General features: G+C 34.5%; 1 protein-coding gene across 1 annotated transcript in view; it reads left to right on the top strand.

Annotated features, from left to right (window-relative positions):
* Window positions 1-18,760, top strand: part of SPRED1 (sprouty related EVH1 domain containing 1) — a 123,149-nt gene that overhangs the window by 79,439 nt on the left and 24,950 nt on the right. Inside the window, exons 3-4 of the mRNA XM_006073014.4 lie at window positions 8,817-8,985; window positions 11,148-11,197. Of these exons, the coding sequence (XP_006073076.2) occupies window positions 8,817-8,985; window positions 11,148-11,197 (219 nt within the window). The remainder of the gene's footprint in view (window positions 1-8,816; window positions 8,986-11,147; window positions 11,198-18,760) is intronic.

The following is an 18,760-nucleotide window of genomic DNA, read 5'->3' as shown; positions in this document are numbered from 1 at the left end:
ATGATCTTAGTTTTTTGAATGTTGAGTTTTAAGCCAGCTCTTTCACTTTCCCCTTTCACTTTCCTCAAGAGGCTCTTTAGTTCCTCTTCACTTTCTGCCATAAGAGTGGTGTCATCTGAGTATCTGAGGTTATTGATATTTCTTCCAGCAGTCTGGATTCCAGCTTGTGCTTCATCCAGCCAGACATTTCACATGATGTACTCTGCATGTAAGTTGAATAAGCAGGGTGACAATATACTGCCTTGATATACTCCTTTCCCAATTTGGGACCAGTCCATTGTTCCATGTCCAGTTCTAACTGTTGCTTCTTGATCTGCATACAGATTTCTCAGGAGGCAAGTAAGGTGGTCTGGTATTTCCATCTCTTTAAGAATTTTTCCACGGGTTGTTGTGATCCACACAATCAAAGGCTTTGGCGTAGTCAATAAAGCAGAACTCTGTGATGTTTTTCTGGAACTCTCTTGATTTTTGATGATCCAACGGATGTTGGCTATTTGATCTCTGATTCCTCTGCCTTTTCTAAATCCAGTTTGAACAGCTGGAAGTTCATGGTTCACATACTGTTGAGGCCTTGCTTGTAGAATTTTGAGCATGACTTTGCTATTGTGTAAGATGAGTGCAATTGTGTGGTTGTTTCAACATTCTTTGGCATTCCCTTTCTTTGGAATTGAAATGAAAGCTTATCTTTTCCACTCCTGTGGCCACTGCTGTGTTTTCTAAACTTGCTGGCATATTGAGTGCAGCACTTTCACAGCATCATCTTTTAGGATTTGAAACGGCTCACCTGGAATTCCATCACCTCCACTAGCTTTCTTCGTAGTGATGCTTCCTAAGGCCCGCTGGACTTTGCATTTCAGGATGTACTTGGGTATAATCTCAAAAATGACAGAATGATCTGTTTGTTTCCAAGGCAAACCATTCAGTATCACATTAATCCAAATTTCTGCCCCAGCCAATTATGCTGAAGAAGCTGAAGTTGAATGATTCTATGAAGACCTACAAGACCTTTTGGAACTAACACTCAAAAAAGATGTCCTTTTCATCATATGGGACTAGAATGCAAAAGTAGAAAGTCAAGAGATACCTGGAGTAACAGGCAAATTTAGCCTTGGAATACAAAATGAAGTAGGGCAAAGGCTAACAGAGTTTCATGAAACTGACATATTTTAAAATACTGGCTCCTGCCCTTGTTTTTGTGGTAGCTGAACTGTTATTATTTGGGAAGAAACACTACCATTTTGCCTTCTGTTACTTTTTAGATTTTTTTCTAAAGTCCCATTTATCTCAGAACCCAACTTTAAACACAAATTTCTATTAGTAGATAATTAGTACAAATGTGTTATTTGATAACAATATAGTTTCATATTTTATAGAATGCCTTGATGTCCTTTATAAAGGGTTTTATATCATCCAGATACAAAGTTTTTTATATCATCCAGAAAACTAGGAGGCAGCTATTTGAGTTACCAGGTATTGATTTTATCAAGTGATTTAACTTTAAAATGCAGTTTTTATTTTTAAAATGAAATGTTTTTTCTCATTCAAAGATATTTCTTAAAGTTACCAAAATAATTTCTTTGTCTAGTTACCAACTATACTACATCTTAGATAATGCTTTCTGTAAACATGTTGTTATCTACTTGTAAGGTAGCATATGTAATAAAGTTACATAGTAGTTTGAAAGTACATGTTTATTTTTACTCTGCTTTCCCAAATTATTACTTGTTATTAGTGAGACAGAAATGTACTTATATCCATTTTTGGCTTGGTCTATTTTAAATGCTTCTGACAAATAGTCCAGTAATTTGCTCTATATTTCCCCAAATAACTTGAAATATATCTTCAGAAGTTTTAATTTAGTGACTCTCAAACCCACCCCTCTCCTTTTTTTTCTTTATAATACATCCTAGAATTTCTTTCAGAGGAAGGAAGAATGTTGGAGATTGTAATGTTTTCACTCTCTGTAGAATCAGTCTGTTAACAAGCTCTTTGAGGTCCTGAGCACCTTTATTTATCATTCAAACTCCTCCCCATCCTGTACTCAAAAAAGTAAATACTGGCCTCTCAGCCTTTATAGCAACTTTTCTATTATGGGCTGGTTACATCACCTTGTGACTAACATCACCCTTGCTGTATGTATTGAAGATCTGCTGTGTGTCAGATGCTATTTGAATACTTTGTGTATATTACCTCATTTAATTCTTAAGTCAGATGGGTAATGAATGGTGAACACTGGAGGGGACCCAGTTACTGTAAGCTTTAGAGCCTGTGAGCTTAAAATTAATTTATATACGGAAATCCCTCTTATGTTTTAATACCTTTTTTCTTCTTGGGAAGTATATGTGGATCATTTTGTTTCTTCTGTAATTCATATTTTAATCATTTTACTTTGGAAATATTTTGCTCATGTGAAGAATATCCATTCTCATTAACCATCTTTCTTCTTTCTTTTCCTTTCTCTTTTAGCTCTTAGCCTGCTTCTGTAAGAAAACCACTTCTCTTCCTTCTCTGCCTTCATCTATAATAGATTTTGATATATTTATGCTTACAGTAGATTTGCTTTCCTTAAATTCAGAGTTCACCTATGCATCTGGTTGTTTTTTTTTTATAATACCTATTTAACCTTTCTAGAAGAAAAAGAGTATTTGTTCTTTTTGTTATCACTAGCTCAAAAGACCTTAAGATCTTATTAAAATAGTCATGTTCCAAAAATATTTATCTAGCTAGAAAAGACTTGTATATCTTAGCCAACTTAGATCTATTCAGATCTATATTAAAAGTGCAAAGCTGTTATACCAAATAACCCTGTTTTTCTTCCTTCCTTAAAGTCCCTTTCTTAAAGCTGATCCAGTCAGTCTATTTGCAGTGATTAAGTTCTGCTCAAACCTGATCAGGTCTATTCATATGTAAGAGTCTGAAATTTTGTCTCTCTCTCTTTTTTTTTTTTTTGGAGGTGATCAGCATAAAAATATTTAAGTGCTTTTGAATTTGTTGCTTTTTCTAGTTAAGTTTTTTTTGTTATGCTTTTTTATAGTTTATAGTAAATAATTATTTTTTCCAAATCCCAATAAATTTGTAGATGGTCAAGAGTTCAAAAGTTATAGTGTTGATTTTAAAACTCTTTAATTTCTTCTTTGTTAACTAGCCACATTCTTAGTGGATCCATTAGGGGTTATTGGTAACAAGTTACTTTGCATATATTCTTTTGTAGTTACTCTTGTTGAGTCACTCTTAATATTCACTTTGCAGTTATTTATGCTCAGTATCTTTTCTGCTTATTATTTAATATATAATCTGTCTTTAGCGTAGAAATGAGGACAGGGCCAATGATCTTCTTTCAGATTTATCTGATTAATACATTCTCATTTATAAGTCAAGCTCTGGGAGTTGGTGATGGACAGGGAAGCCTGGCACGCTGCAGTCCATGGGGTTGTAAAGAGTTGGACACGACTGAGTGATTGAACTGGACTGAATTTATAAATGTCCTTCATGGTTACTGTGGAGGTCTGATGAAATTCACACTTCTAGAACGCCTTAACCCCAGAAAGAAGCACATTCAACTAAGAAGTAGCAAAGCTGTATTAACAGTTTTAACAACTTGTTTATTTATGATTATACTTTTAATGGCTTCTGGTAGTTGCTTTTAGGGTACTCTTCTTAAAATTATTCATTTTGTGCTAAATCTTCACGTAGGAAAAAATAAAGTTCTAAGAGTAAGTATAGGTCATGTATTCTGGGAGAGCTGTAACCACTTCAGTCCAGTAGAACACCTGTTACTTTACTGGATTAGTAATTAATAGATATGGGACTTCCCTGGTGGCTCAGCAATAAAGAATCCTCCTGCCAATGCAGGAGACACAAATTCAGTCCTTAGGTCAGGAAGAACCGTTTGGAGAAGGAAATGACAACCCACTCCCATAGTCTTGCCTGGGAAACCTCATGGAGAGAGGAGCCTGGTGGGCTACAGCCCATGGGGTTGTAGAAGAGTTGGACACAACTTAGCTACTAAACAACAGTAACAATTAATAGATATAACTCTCTATTGACCAATAATTTATCTGGTTAACTTATTTTTCCTGAAGCATAAATAATTCACCTGGCACCTTTGGATTGGTTGATTGTCATCCCTTGGCAAAAATGTAGTTGCCATTTTCTACAGTTTCTACAGTTCCAAACACAAATGTGGTAAACATTGAACTCTGCTTCCTATATGCCTATTACTGTTAATATAATATTATGGTGATCTTACAATACAGAATTAATATAGTGAAAACTGCAATGAACTAAAGTCAGAACATATTGTTCTGATGTAGTTGACAGGTGGAAGTAGAAGATGGGAAGAATTCACTAATTTTTAAGAATCCTTTCAGCCCTTAAAGTTATTTTTATTTTTCAAGAATGGAGATTTAGTATTGATGGTGGGTAAAAGCCACCATCAATAGCCTTTTGAGACATTCTTTTAACTACTTTCTCTTTTATACCTTTTTAAACTCATTGATCTTTTTTAAAAATTTGAGATAGATGGGTTTTATCCCTATTATTTAATAAAACTTTTATTTATATTGTCCTTAATGTTATGAGTGCATTTATTTTTTAAATGCTACTTAAAGTCAGAAGCAAAACAGTTTTTTAATATCTTGCATGACAAGAAATTTTTAGACTTCAGATATGGAGGCTTTGATAATTATGTAAATGCTGAGTGATGCAGAATGTTCTAGGAAGCGTATTTTTTAAATTACTTCCAAAAATCATGAGTCATTTGTTGTGTCAATAGATTACCTGCATTTTTCTTTCCTGACACCTATTCCTAAATTCAGAATAGCTACACTCTAGTAGCCTTTCCCTGTTTTTCATTTGCTGAATCCTGTCCAGCTCTGCCACCCCATGGGCTGCAGCACACCAAGCTTCTCTGTCCTTCACTATCTCCCAGAGTTTGCTTGTCCTAAATAATAGTTATTTTTGTGGTATGCTAAATATATACTATGCACAGTATGATTTATTTTATATCCTAATGTTACTTTGTAGGTAAAAATTAATGACATAAATTGACATCTACTTCAGAATTAGTTGGCGTTTTGTTTTTGTACCAAGTTGGTATGGTGTGTAACCTCAATATTTATATAACTTTCAGGTGGAACACATTTTTGCATAAGTACTTGTATGAGTCAAAGAGCTAGTTCATTATCCTTACTGTTTCCTCAGTGTATTTAAAAGCTCATTTTAAAAACTTCTTTTTCTGTGTGTTTTGGGACCCTGTAAAAAATAGATGCTGTTTGTAAACAAGTGGTATAGATGAGTATAGATCATGTTGAAATTTTTCTAGCAGATAGTAGTTGGAAAAGAACTTAGGGAAGTTTTGAAAAAGAGTTAACAGCATTTTCATCTATTAAAAATTAATTTAGTGACAGTTTTCGTGTAATAAGACTATAGCACCACACTCAGGTTTTTATGTCCTTCCCTTTTTTGACAATTGCAATTGAGCAGTTTTCCAAAATATATATGTCTTTTCCACTGTTTATGAATTAATGTGTTATTTTATGAATTAATATAAATTAACTTATGAAGTAATAAATTAAGTAAATATGTTGCAGTAATCCATAATACCAGTTTTAACTTCTTGAATTCCAGAACTTAATTATGAATTTTATTATTATTATTATTGAAAAATGGTTTTTGTGACAGTTTGTAAAATACAAGTGCTAACACACTTTGCCTGTAAGCAAGCAGGACATTATTTTGTTTTATTTGTCATTTATTGCAGAATTAACAAAACTGACTATCAGATATGATTTTTTCAGTGATATGCTGGTAAAAGTTTAACAATAAGCTTTTGGTGGGGGAGTTGGTAGAGAGAGGCAGTTTATAGCTTAACATCAATATGAGATATAATAGAATCAATATAACATCACATCACTGCATATGGAGTTGGGAAGAAGTGATTAGTAAGTAGTATACCAGTATTTTTTCTTTTATTACCTGTGTTCTTGGTGTCATATCCAAGAAAATGTTGCCAAATCCAATGTCATGGAGTTTTTGTCCTATGTTTTCTTCTAAGAGTTCTGTTGTTTTAGGTCTTCTTTAGGTCCTTGATCCATTATGAGTTAATTTTTACATGTGGTGTTAGATAAGGATGAAACTTCATTCTTCTGCATGTGGATATCCAGTTTCCAAGGACCATTTGTTGAAAAGACTTTTACTTTCTTCCATTGAACAGTCTCGTCATTGTTGTCAGATATTTTGATGTAGTTTCCTTTTTGTTGGTTATTTTTGTCTTGAAAAGGTGTTCAGTTCAGTTCAGTCACTCAGTTGTGTCCAGCTCTTTGTGACCCATGAACTGCAGCACTCCAGGCCTCCCTGTCTATCACCAACTGCCAGAGCTTGCTTAAACTCAGGTCCATCAAGTCGGTGATGCCATCCAACCATCTCATCTTCTGTCGTCTCCTTCTCTTCCTGCCTTTGGTATTTCCCAGCATCAAGGTCTTTCCCAATGAGTCAGTTCTTCACATCAGGTGGCCAAAGTATTGGAACATCAGCTTCAGCATCAGTCCTCTCATTGAACATTCAGGACTGCCTTTAGGATTAACTAGTTTAATCTCCTTGCAGTCCAAGGGACTCTCAAGAGTCTTCTCCGACACCACAGTTCAAAAGCATCAGTTCTTCGGTGCTCAGCTTTCTTTATAGTCAGACTCTCACATCCATACATGACTACTGGGAAAAACCATAGCTTTGACTGCATGGACCTTTGTCAGCAAAGTAATGTCTCTGGTTTTTAATATGCTGTATAGGTTGGTCATAGCTTTTCTTCCAAGGAGCAGGTGTCTTTTAATTTCATGGCTGCAGTCACCATCTGCAGTGATTTTGGAACCCCCCAAAATAAAGTCTGTCACTGTTTCCGTTGTTTCCCCATCTATTTGCCATGAAGTGATGGGACTGGATGCCACGATCTTAGTTTTTTGAATGTTGAGTTTTTAGCCAAGTTTTCACTCTCCTCATTCACTTTCATCTTCACTTTCTGCCATAAGGGTGCTGTCATCTGTGTATCTGAGGTTATTGATATTTCTCCCAGAACTCTTGATTCCAGCTTGTGCTTCATCCAGCCCAGCGTTTCACATTATGTACTTGGCATATAAGTTAAATAAGCAGGGTGACTATATACAGCCTTGGCGTACTCCTTTCCCAATTTGGAACCAGTCTGTTGTTCCATATCCATTTCTAACTTGTTGCTTCTTGATCTGCCTACACATTTCTCAGGAGGGCAGGTAAGGTGGTCTGGTATTCCTATCTCTTGAAAAATTTTCCATAGTTTGTTGTGATCTACACAGTCAGAGGCTTTGGCGTAATCAATAAAGCAGATGTAGATATTTTTCTGAATTCTCTTGCTTTTTCTATGACTCAATGGATATTGGCAGTTTGCTCTCCTAAATTTTGTTAAGTGCTATTTCTGCTTTTTCAGTTGAGATCATGTGGATTTTTTCCTTGCATTCTGTTCATGTAGGATATTACTTTGATCAGTTTTTATGTGTTTATCACTGTCCTTGCATTTCGAGAATAAATCCAGTTTGGTCATAGTATGTATCGTCCCTCTAATGTACTGCTGAGTTTGGTTTGCAAATGTTGAGGATTTTTGCATCCTTCATATTCATAAAGGATGTTGTTACATAGTTAGTTGTCTTGTAGTGTCTTTGTTATCAGGATAATGCTGTCCTCATAGAATGAATTAGGAAGATTTTACTCTAGTCTTTTGATAGAAACCAAAACCAACTTTTGGTTTCATTGATTTTTCTCTATTATTTTTCTGGTCTCTACTTTGTCCTCTGATCTTCATTATTGCCTTTATTCTTTTTGCTAGGTTTGGGTTTAGTTTGTTCCTTAAATTTTAAAGTTATATTGTTGATTTAAGATTTTTCTTTTTTTTTTAATGCAAGTGTTTATACTTATACATTTTTCCCTTAGTACTGCTTTCTTTGTTTCCTATAAGTTTTGGTATGTTGTATCATTGTTTTCATCCTCTTTAAGTGTCTTATAACTTCCCTTATGGTTTCTTCTTTGATAAGTTGGTTGTTTAATTCCCAGAATATTTTGAATTTTCCAATTTTACTTTTGTTATTGATTTTTAACTTTATCTTAATTTGGTCAGAAATGCTTTGTATGATATCCATATTCTTTAATATAGTGAGATTAATTTGTGGCCTAACATATGGTGTATCCTGAAAAATGTCCCTTGTGCATTTCAGAAAAACATGTGTTCTGTTACTGAATAGAGTGTTTCGTATGTCTGTTTGGTCTAGTTGATTACTGTGTTAAATTCTCTATTTCTTGAAGGATAAGGTCCTTTCTACTCACCTTGGCTTTTGTAATTTGTATGCAGGCTGTGCCGGGAACATGTGCACAGCTGTCTGCCCTATGGCTGGAAGTGGGTATGAGGGTTGGTGTTGCTACTAAACTAATAGCTGAAATTGACCAAAATTAACTGCAGTTTACTGTCCATGTCTTTTCCTGAAAATTACAAGCTTTCAGCAGACTCCAAGTTCCAACATAGTTACATCCGATAGATATTGCCAGCCAGTTTTGTCTAGGTAGGGAGACAGATACCTGGGGCTTCTTAAGAACTCTGCCATCTTTCCAGAATCTTCTTTAATCCCATATTGATTTCTGAATCAAGTGACTTTGTGAGTAGATTAAGTAACAAGACCTCACATTAATGGAGGGATGCTTTTATTAAAATATAACAGCCCTTTTCTCAACTTTGTATTTAAGAGTTATGTTAAATTCATTTGATACATGTATAGTAATTTTTGGCATTTAACTTTTGGCAGGTGGTTTTGGAATGTATGCTTAAAAAAGACCTTATTTACAATAAGGTCACTCCAACATTTCACCACTGGAAGATTGATGACAAGAAATTTGGCCTTACCTTTCAAAGTCCTGCTGATGCTAGGGCTTTTGATAGAGGCATTCGGAGAGCCATAGAGGATATTTCTCAAGGTAGGTTGTTTTGACTGTTTCCTTAATTTATTAGTTACATATAGTAGAAGTGACTTCAAGGGCTCAAAAAGAGAGGAGCAGTCAGAACTTTCAAAATCCTGCGTGTGTGTTACTCATATCCTTGTTTTGGTAATTATAAGCAGAAAATGTATAATAATTAAATATATGTTGACTCTAGTTATTCTATGATAAAACCTTTCTTAAGTCTTTGCCTGATTTCATTAATAAGTACTGGCAGAGACAGCAACCTATCCCTTTGTGTATCTTACCAGTCTGTTAGATCATAAACTCTAAAGCTTGCAAGTTTAAAAGGGAGGAAGAATATTTACATGTAAGACTGGGTTTTGCTTAATTAAACAAAAGGAAATCACTTCAAAAGTCATTTCTTTCCCCTAAAGAAGTCATAACTAAGATTTAATTTGTTTTTTTAATTAAGAAAGAAAATATCTCTGTTAGTAGAAATAACCTTCTTATACAAAGCAACTGAATGAAAACGTGTTGACAGCATGTGACTTGTACATTTTGAAGATGGGACTTTAGTAAAAAAAAATTAGAAAACGTGAACTAATTATGAGACAAGCCAGAAGCAAGAACATCAAAAAACTTAGCACAAATATGTATTGTTAGTGAGTGAAGCTGTAGTTAAATAATGTTTTAGCTACTTTAGAAGACTAGAATTTGGTAAACAATTTTTGATTTTTTATTCAGAAAAAAATTCCATGAAACGATGGCAGTCATTTTATTCTTAGTACAAGAAACCATAAATTCTCCCTATATCAGTGTTCTTATTGTTGGCTGAACATGTGAATCAACCTGGGAGGCTTTTGAAAAATAGAATAACTGGTCCTCACTCCAGACCACTTGAATCAAACTACTTGGGGAATAGAGCTGAGGCATTCCTTTTTTCTTTAACGTTTCTGTGCATTTCAAATGTGATGAGAAATTATCAACATATATCATGAATTTAGGCAGGAGGTGGGGGAGGTGAATATGAATCTTTAGATTATCCTGTAGTGCTTATGGTTCTTAAACTATTGCAAGAAACTTAAAAATAAAAAAATATATGATGCCAAATGCCTCATCCAGCAGAAATTCTGACATTACTGGTTTGAGATAGTACTCTGGCATCAGTATTTTTTTTTTTAAGTTTCCCAGTTAATTCTGATATTTAGCTAGTGTGGAAGAAGCAGTACTTTAAAAAGAAAATTGTTATCCCTGGCTGCTGGAATTTTGTGTTTTGAATTAATTTTATGTCCACACTCATACCCCCATTAAGAGCATACTTCTGTCCCTAGGATCAGATAGAATGGTTTATCTTTTTTAAAAAGTAATTAATAAGGAGAAGCTCATAAACACCTCGCCAAATAGAGTAGACGACAATACTCAGCCTGTCTCATTGTTTTTGAACTTTGAAAAAAAATATACTTGGTAGCATTATTACCAGCCACTATTACAGATTTTAAAAATCACACTAAATATTTCTTACTTAGCCTTCTATGATAGTAAGAATAAACTATGCAGCCCTTTCCATAGGTCAACTTTCTCTTCAAGGGTAGCAAATAAACTCAGGATACTTTGCTCAAATAAATTCTTCTTATTAATTTGTTGAAACTAAAGGCACTCTTGAATGCGATGAAAAGTTCTGTAGAATCATTGGTGCTCAAAAGTCAATAACAACAAATGACTATTGATTGTCAATAGTGGATTCAAGCTCATTTGTTTTCTTTATTACTAAAGTGACTAAAATCCTAGCTGAGGTACTGAATACTGTTTCTTAGGTCAGAGTGTTTAGAAAAATTGAATAAATCATGTGGGTATCTCCTGAAGAACAGAGAACATAATGCATATACTCTTCTTAGCAGTTTGAGTATTTCAGAGAAATCAAGGGGAGGACTTAGTAGAGATAGTGCACTTTTACAGAATACATCTCTTTAATAAGTAACTGGAAATTTACCTGTAGAAGACGAAAACAATCACTTTATTCTCTGTTTTTCTTAACAAAGGGGCAAGTATGAGTGGCTAACATCTGACTAGTTGCCGGCAGTCCAGAATGATCTCTGATCAATCTTCTATAGTATCTTAGTGATACTATCAATTAGTCAGCAACTCTAAAATCTAGGACAAAAATTCTATGCTTAATCAACTTTTACTTGTTTTCTTAGGATGCCCATCATTTAAAAATGAAGCTGAAGGAACAGAAGACAATTTACAAGTAAGTAGTTTGACTTCAAAGGAATTTCAAAACCTGAAGGATGTGGTGGAAATCACTAGCCTTAATAAATAAACAATTCATATAAATTCTTAAGAAATTTTTAGATGCCATATTTGTCAGGAAATTTGTGTGTATGTATGTGTGTGTATATGTATACATATATACATTTTATATTTAGAGAGAGGTTGATTTTGTTCAGTTTTTTTTTTTATGAAAAAAACTTGAAAGATTTTATTTATAATAGCATCAAAAAGTATAAAGTTCCTAGGAATAAGTCTAATAAAAAACGTGAAAGAAAAAAACTTGTTAGAAAAGCCTAATTATAAAGACTGAATTTTTCATAATTAGAAGATTCAATATTGTTTAAATTGCAATTTCCCCCAAAATTGATTTGTATGCAAACCCATTCAAAATCACAAATGTTTTTGTATAGAAATTTATGATATGATTCTAAATTTTTTTTTTTTGTAAATTAATTAATTTATTTTAATTGGAGGCCAATTACCTGACAGTATTGTAGTGGTTTTTGCCATACATTCACATGAATCAGCCATGGGTGTACATGTGTCCCCCATCCTGAACCCCCCTCCCACCTCCCTCTTCATCCCATCACTCAGGGTTGTCCCAATGCACTGGAAAAGTGCCCTGTCTCATCAGTTGCCTTGCATCAAACCTGGACTGGCAATCTGTTTCACATATGGTAATATACATGTTTCAATGCTATTCTCTCAAATCATCCCACCCTCACCTTCTCCCACAGAGTCCAAAAGTCTATTCTTTACATCTGTGTCTCTTTTGCTGTGATTTTGTTCAGTTTTATAAGGAATTGGCTCATCGGACTGTGGGAGCTGGCAAGTCCAAAATCCACAGGGCAAGCAGATAGGCAGGCATCTTGGAAATTCTGGCAAGAGTTGATGTTTTGGTCTTGAGTCTGAAGGCAGTCTCAAGGCAGACTTCCTTCCTCTTTGTGGGACCTCAGTCTATAAGTCTTTTCATAATGGGTCCCTCCCACTTTATGGAGGATTATCTCCTTTACTGAGTCTACTAGATTTAGATGTTCATCACATATGAAAATTACCTTCACAATATTTAGACTGATGTTTGCCCAAACCACTTGACACCATGGCTTAGGCAAGTTTACAAATAAAACTAACCATCACAGATATCCCATTCCATACATAAGGTACTTGTATTAAAAATTCATAGAAAAATAAGTGCAAAATGTTGATAAGCTTGAACACCCTTAATCTCAGGAAGTAGTACAAATTAACATTCTTTAGTTACCAAATTGTCAAAGATTTTAAAAGTTAATTTTACCCCTCACTGGATCTTTCCATGAGGTTGACAGATTGACCCTCTGCTAGAGAAAATATAGCTTAGTAGATTTGTTTTTAGAAAGCAGTTTGGTAATACATATTTAAAAGCCATAAAAATAGAAACATTCATGCCTGTTGATCAAGTGAATGAATTTGAAAGGATAGAGATACACACAAAAATTTTATAAACAGATTTTTGAGCGTGTGAAATATTGATAATAAAAAATTATCTAAATAGAATGGAAATGGTTGAATTAATTAAGGTATCTTTGTCATAAAACCTGTAAAAAAATTTATTATTTGTAATTTACTTGCAATATATTGCGTAGTAAAAAACATAATTATGTGGTGTTATGATCCATCATTACTCAACTAAAATGATAATTTTGTTGGTTGCTTTTGGATTGTGGGATTCTGAGCTGTATGGTTTTCTTTTTAGTACTTTTAATATCCTAAAGTACTAGTACTTTTAGAATAATAGAGAAAAAAAACAAATTTATATGTATACCTTATATAAATAATTTTTCATATTATTATAAAAATAGAAATCACCTAAAGATGTGGCAGACTGTTTTATGTACATTTACAATCAGAAAATAAAAATGGTTTTCATTTTGAAAATGTGAGAAGTATAGCAGAGTTCAAAAAATAAAACATAAATATGCTGTCTTCCATGATAACCATCATACATATTTTTAAACGTAGCCTTTGAGTGTTTTTCTGTACAAGTCAATGGGTACGCATGTGTTACCATATCATTGTACTATAGATTTTTTCCGAAACTTCACTTAAATAGAGAATATTTTTATGTGCCCTTAGTGTTTCAAGTTTACGATTTTCAATCTTTTTGTGTCTGTAATTTGCTTTCAGTGGATGTATCCTAACATATTTATTATGCATTTAAGAGTTCTTATTTGTGTTTTAATATATGAATCTATTTATTTTATTGACTGCTAGTTATTATTTTATAGTGAATTTCAGTTAATTAGGTGTAAGTAATAAAATACAAAATAAATATTTTTTTAGTTAATTGTTTTCCAAAGTTCTATTTTGTTCTGGTATCAACGAAAATAATGCTGGACTGGATGAATCACAACCTGTATGTAGGACAAGTTAGATCCAGACATGAAACAACAGACTGGTTCAAAATGGGGAAAGGAGTACATCATTCCAAATGCCAGGCTGGATGAATCACAAGCTGGAATCTAGATTGCCAGTAGAAATATCTGCAACCTCAGATGTGCAGATGATACCAATTAATGGCAGAAAGTGAAGAGGAACTAAAGAGCCTCTTGATGGAGGTGAAAGAGGAGAATGAAAAAGCTGGCTTAAAACTCAGCATTCAAAAAAGTAAGATCATGACATCCAGTCCTATCACTTCATGGCAAATAGATGGGGAAAAACGTGAAAAACAGAGTCAGATTTCTTTTTCTTACAATCCAAAATCAATGTGAACAGTGACTGCAGCCATGAAATTAAAAGATAGTTGCTCCTTGGAAGAAAAGCTATGACCAACTTAGCATATTAAAAAGCAGAGACATCAGTTTGCTGACAAAGGTCTGTATAGTCAAAGCTGTGGTTTTTCCAGTAGTCATGTATGGACGTTAGAGTTGAAACATAAAGAAGGGTGAGTGCTGAAAAATTGGTGCTTTGGAATTGTGGTGCTAGAGAAGATTCTTGAGAGTCCCTTGGACGGAACAGATCAAATCAGTCAATCCTAAAGGAAATCAGTCTGAATATTCATTGGAAAGACTGAAACTGAAGCTCCAATACTTTGGCCACCTGATGCAAAGAACTGACTCATTGGAGAAGACCCTGATGCTGGGAAAAATTGAGGACAAGGGGAGAAGGGGATGACAGAGGATGATATGGTTGGATGGCATCACTGACTCAATGGACATGAGTTTACGCAGACTTGGAGACAGTGATGGTTAGAGAAGCCTGGTGTGCTGCAGTTCATGAGGTCACAAAGAGTCGGACACAACTTAGCAACTGAACAACAACCACAGCAATCAAAGAAAATACGGGGCTGGAAATGGAAAAGCGTTTTCGGAATTGTTCCCTATGAAGAGAGTGAATTTCTTTAAAATTCATCTATTAAAAGAGTTTTTTTACATTCTGCTTTGGTTTTGCTTCATTTCTACATATAACATTGTATAGAGGAATAACTTCTGCAGGATTTGTTTGCAAACTTTGTACATACCACAGTCAAGGGTTTTGTAAAAACCATTGTCTTCTTTTCATAATCTTATTTCCTTCTAGTGCCATATATGTCAAGTCTTTGGTATGGAGTAGTAAAATGGGCAAGATATGAATGAGGAATAATAAATTTATCACAAGAGGCAAAAAAAAAAAAGTAAAAATTTAGAAATAGAAAGGGATCCAGGGGATCTTCCTGACCCAGGGATCGAACCCAGGTCTCCAACCCAGGTCTCCCACATTTGTAGGCAGACACTTTACCCTCTGAGCCACCAGAGAAGCCCAGAAATAGAAAGGAGGAGCCCAGTGAAGAGAATTACTGTATAACCAAAGCTAGAAGAGTAGTTATTCTGTTGCTGGCTTCTTGGAATCTGTGCTTCATAGTAGAGTCTCTCTATTACCCCCAGTCCAGCAGGTTACACAAGCACCCCTGAAACAGTTATTTATATTTTATCTTCATTAGACACTTAAGCACTTGCTTGGTTTTTATTTTCATAATAAAGTAGAAAATGTGCATTGTCACTAGAGACTCTAAAATAGGCTTCCACTTAAATGTAATTTTACAAAGAGCAATTTTTATGTCAAATTTTAATTCTTGGTTTTTATTTACTGTGATGTTTTTAAAATAGATTCTTAAATTATGTTCCTTTTGATGGGATCTGAATCTTGTCCCTTTGAGAAGGTGCTGTACTTAGTGGGTTGTTACTGAACAAAAAGCATATGGTAGGAATGACAAGAGTATGACTTCCAGAGGTAGGCCATAGGAGATATTGCAGCTTCTTTCTGGCTCTCTCGGTTCACCATACTGAAGGATGCCAACTGTCGTGTCATGGGGACACTCAGGCAACTCTGGAGATGTTCTTGTGGTGAGGACCTGAAACTTTGTGACAATAAACATGTTCATGAGCCATCTTGAATGCAGGTCATTCACCCCCAAAGGAGACTTCTGATGACTGCAGTCATAGCTAATGTCTTAACTGTAACTTCTGTAGGGAATGTGAGTCAGAACCACCTTGTTAAACTGTTCCTGAATTCATAACCTAGAGAAACTAAAATAATAAATGTCATTTTAAGCCTTTAGGTTTGGGGATAATTTGTTCCTGATACAGATTTTGCTACCTGTAATGGGATGTTGCCATAACAAGCACTTTAAAATGTGGCATATAATTTGAACTTGGGGACAGTAGTTAGAAGCTTAATGTTAAGCCTTTGAAGAGACTGCCAATGACGACTGAAGTGAAAATGAAGAAAACCATATTGGAAACTAAGAAAGGAAATCACTGTTATATAGTAGCAGAAAGTGGAGCAATACGGTCACCTATAGTGATACGTGAAATAGATAATGTTCTGCTTATTGTTAAAACAGAAGTTGGCAGAAATGGGCTCAGGAAGGACTCCTAAGCAAACAAATAAAAAAAGAAGCAGGACTTGCTGGTTTTGAAAATTCTCATCCTCTCAATATGTTGAACTATGCTAAAATTAGGACTTGGCTTCCAGGCAGAGGTAAGTCTAAGACACTCAGATAAGTTTGTCTTAAGATGAAGCCAATGTTTTGACTACAACATCCTTTGTTAACATCTTTTCTATATAATCAGAAAGATGTAAAGTGAGCCTCAGAGAACCTTTTAATTAAAGTAAGAGGGCTTACAACAGATTAAAGGTGTTCTTAGCAGAAATTTGAAGTAGAAAAGAGTTTAAGTCAGATTTATGACTACACTTTTTATCTAACAGAGTGGACCTCGGTAAGATTGACAAGAGACTTACAAAGTTTTCAAAAGAGTTAATTAGCAAAAATATCACCAACCTAAGGCATGACCCCTTAGATCCCCAAAATTCTACTGGCAGAAAGCAGGTTTAAAAATGTCGTACATGTAAAATTTGACTATCTTTCATAAAATGGAAAGATAACTCAGACGTAGAACCAAAATCTCAAAGGGCAGAGCCAACAGCTTTGGAGAATTATTCCCATATTCGAGGAACTTCTAACATATTCCCACCTTGATTATAGAATTACTTTGGATCAGCGACTCTCCCATTTTCTCTTACTTTGAACCAGAAGGTTTTATAGCAGTTATCCTCTACCTGCCCTGCCATTGTATTTTGGTTGTATGTGGAGCAGATCATTTCTCTCTTTAGTTCACAGGTCCTCAGAATCAGAGAGAGGAAATGTACTTATTCCTGTTAGTGAACAGCTAAGTTGCTCCCAAATTTCTCACTTAAAGAAGCTATCAGATAGTAAATGTTCTTTGTGGTAATTTATTATGCAGCCATAGCTAGCCAATATCTAAGCAGAAAAGGAAGATGATTAGAATGAAAGCTAATATTTATAGTCATGTTCATTTTATCTTACTCCCATTCTGAATTTCTTTAGATATACATCTCCCTTAGGCTAAATCCCATCTTTCAAAAGAAGATTGTATTACATCTTGGTTTGATAGTGCGCTTATAACTAAAAGTATGTTTGGGTAGGAAAAAAATCAGTTCTTATTAGTTTAAAAAAATTCTGAGCCTGATGATGTATATGTGATATATTAACTTGAATTTGAAGGATACTGAGAGGCTAGCAAAATGTGAAATTTTTGAAAAGAATCAACTTCCAGAATTAAACTGACAAAAGTCTTAAGTTTACCGTAGTGCCAGTTCTCAAGTACCTTATTCTTATTTTGCAGTGTATTGGAAGTTATAAAGTGTTCTAATTAAGTTAGCCACCTTATTAGGAATAAAGTTTCATAATTCACCAATGGACTTGACATACATAACATTTTGAATTTTAGTGCAGGTTAACTGTAGTTTATCAGAGTGGTTATGTTGCTGCTGCTGCTAAGGCACTCCAGTCGTGTCCGACTCTGTGTGACCCCACAGACGGCAGCCCACCAGGCTCTGCCCTCCCTGGGATTCTCCAGGCAAGAACACTGGAGTGGGTTGCCATTTCCTTCTGCAATGCGTGAAAAGTGAAAGTGAAGTCGCTCAGTTGTGTCTGACTCTATGTGACCCCATAGACAGCAGCCTACCAGGCTCCTCTGTCCATGGGATTTTCCAGGCAAGAGTACTGGACTGGGGTGCCATTGCCTTCTCTGGTGGTTATGTTAGGTTTACTTTATTAGTAATTATTTGCAAAGGTAACTAAAATGGCGTTAAAAGAATAACCCACTATCTTTTTAACCCCAAGAAAATAACTGTTATAGTTACATCATAAATATTTTTAAGACTTGAAATATCAGTGGAATCTTCTCCATTTTGAATATTTATTAATTTGCTCTATAAAGATTTGAATAGCTGTTTTGTTCTAATAACTACACTAAACATTTGATTATTTACAGTAGACAACTTTGAGCTTTCAGCAGTTATCTTCATCAGTATCAAAAATCACTGGAAAGGTATTTACCTTTCTCTTTCATATATGTCTTTGAAGGATGTCATAACATCATTATTTGGATTTAAAATCATATCTTGCCCATCTTTTATCCCTAATGTTTAGTACAGTGTTGACCATATACGTGGCTGGTACTTAGGAAAAGTTTATTGAAGAAAAATCTTCAAAACTAAGGTGTTTTTAGAAAAACAAAAAACCCCAAGTAGTAGTAAGGTATGAGTGTTCTTTCTTTTCATTTGGTTTCTTTCACTATTTTAATAAGCCAATTAAGGTGGGATTTTTTTTGTTTGTTTTAATGCTAGCTTACATTTGCTTTAAGATTATTTTAAATTGTTTTTCCAACCAGAGTTATTAGTTGTAACAGCTCTTACTGTTCAGACATGCTAGGTTTGTAACAATCCATAAAACTTGCCTCATGACTGGTTGTGATTATAAGAACAAGATCTCAGATTCCATGCTTTGGGACAGAGGAAGGACACCTAATTGATCTGAAGTGAGACAATATCATATTCTCTCTTAACCACTGAGAAATACTTGACTAACATCCTTTTTTAGAATTAAGTAGTGTCATTTTTCAGCCAGATGATTAAAAGGATTGTAATGTACCTTTATTTTTTAAAGTCATTTGCTTTAGTTAAGGAGCATATGAATTGTTCATACATTCATTTTCAAAGG

Source organism: Bubalus bubalis, chromosome 11 (genome assembly GCF_019923935.1).
Source record: "Bubalus bubalis isolate 160015118507 breed Murrah chromosome 11, NDDB_SH_1, whole genome shotgun sequence".
Lineage (NCBI taxonomy): Eukaryota > Metazoa > Chordata > Mammalia > Artiodactyla > Bovidae > Bubalus > Bubalus bubalis.
Note: the sequence above shows the minus strand (reverse complement) of the source record. Positions and strands in the feature narration are given on the sequence as shown.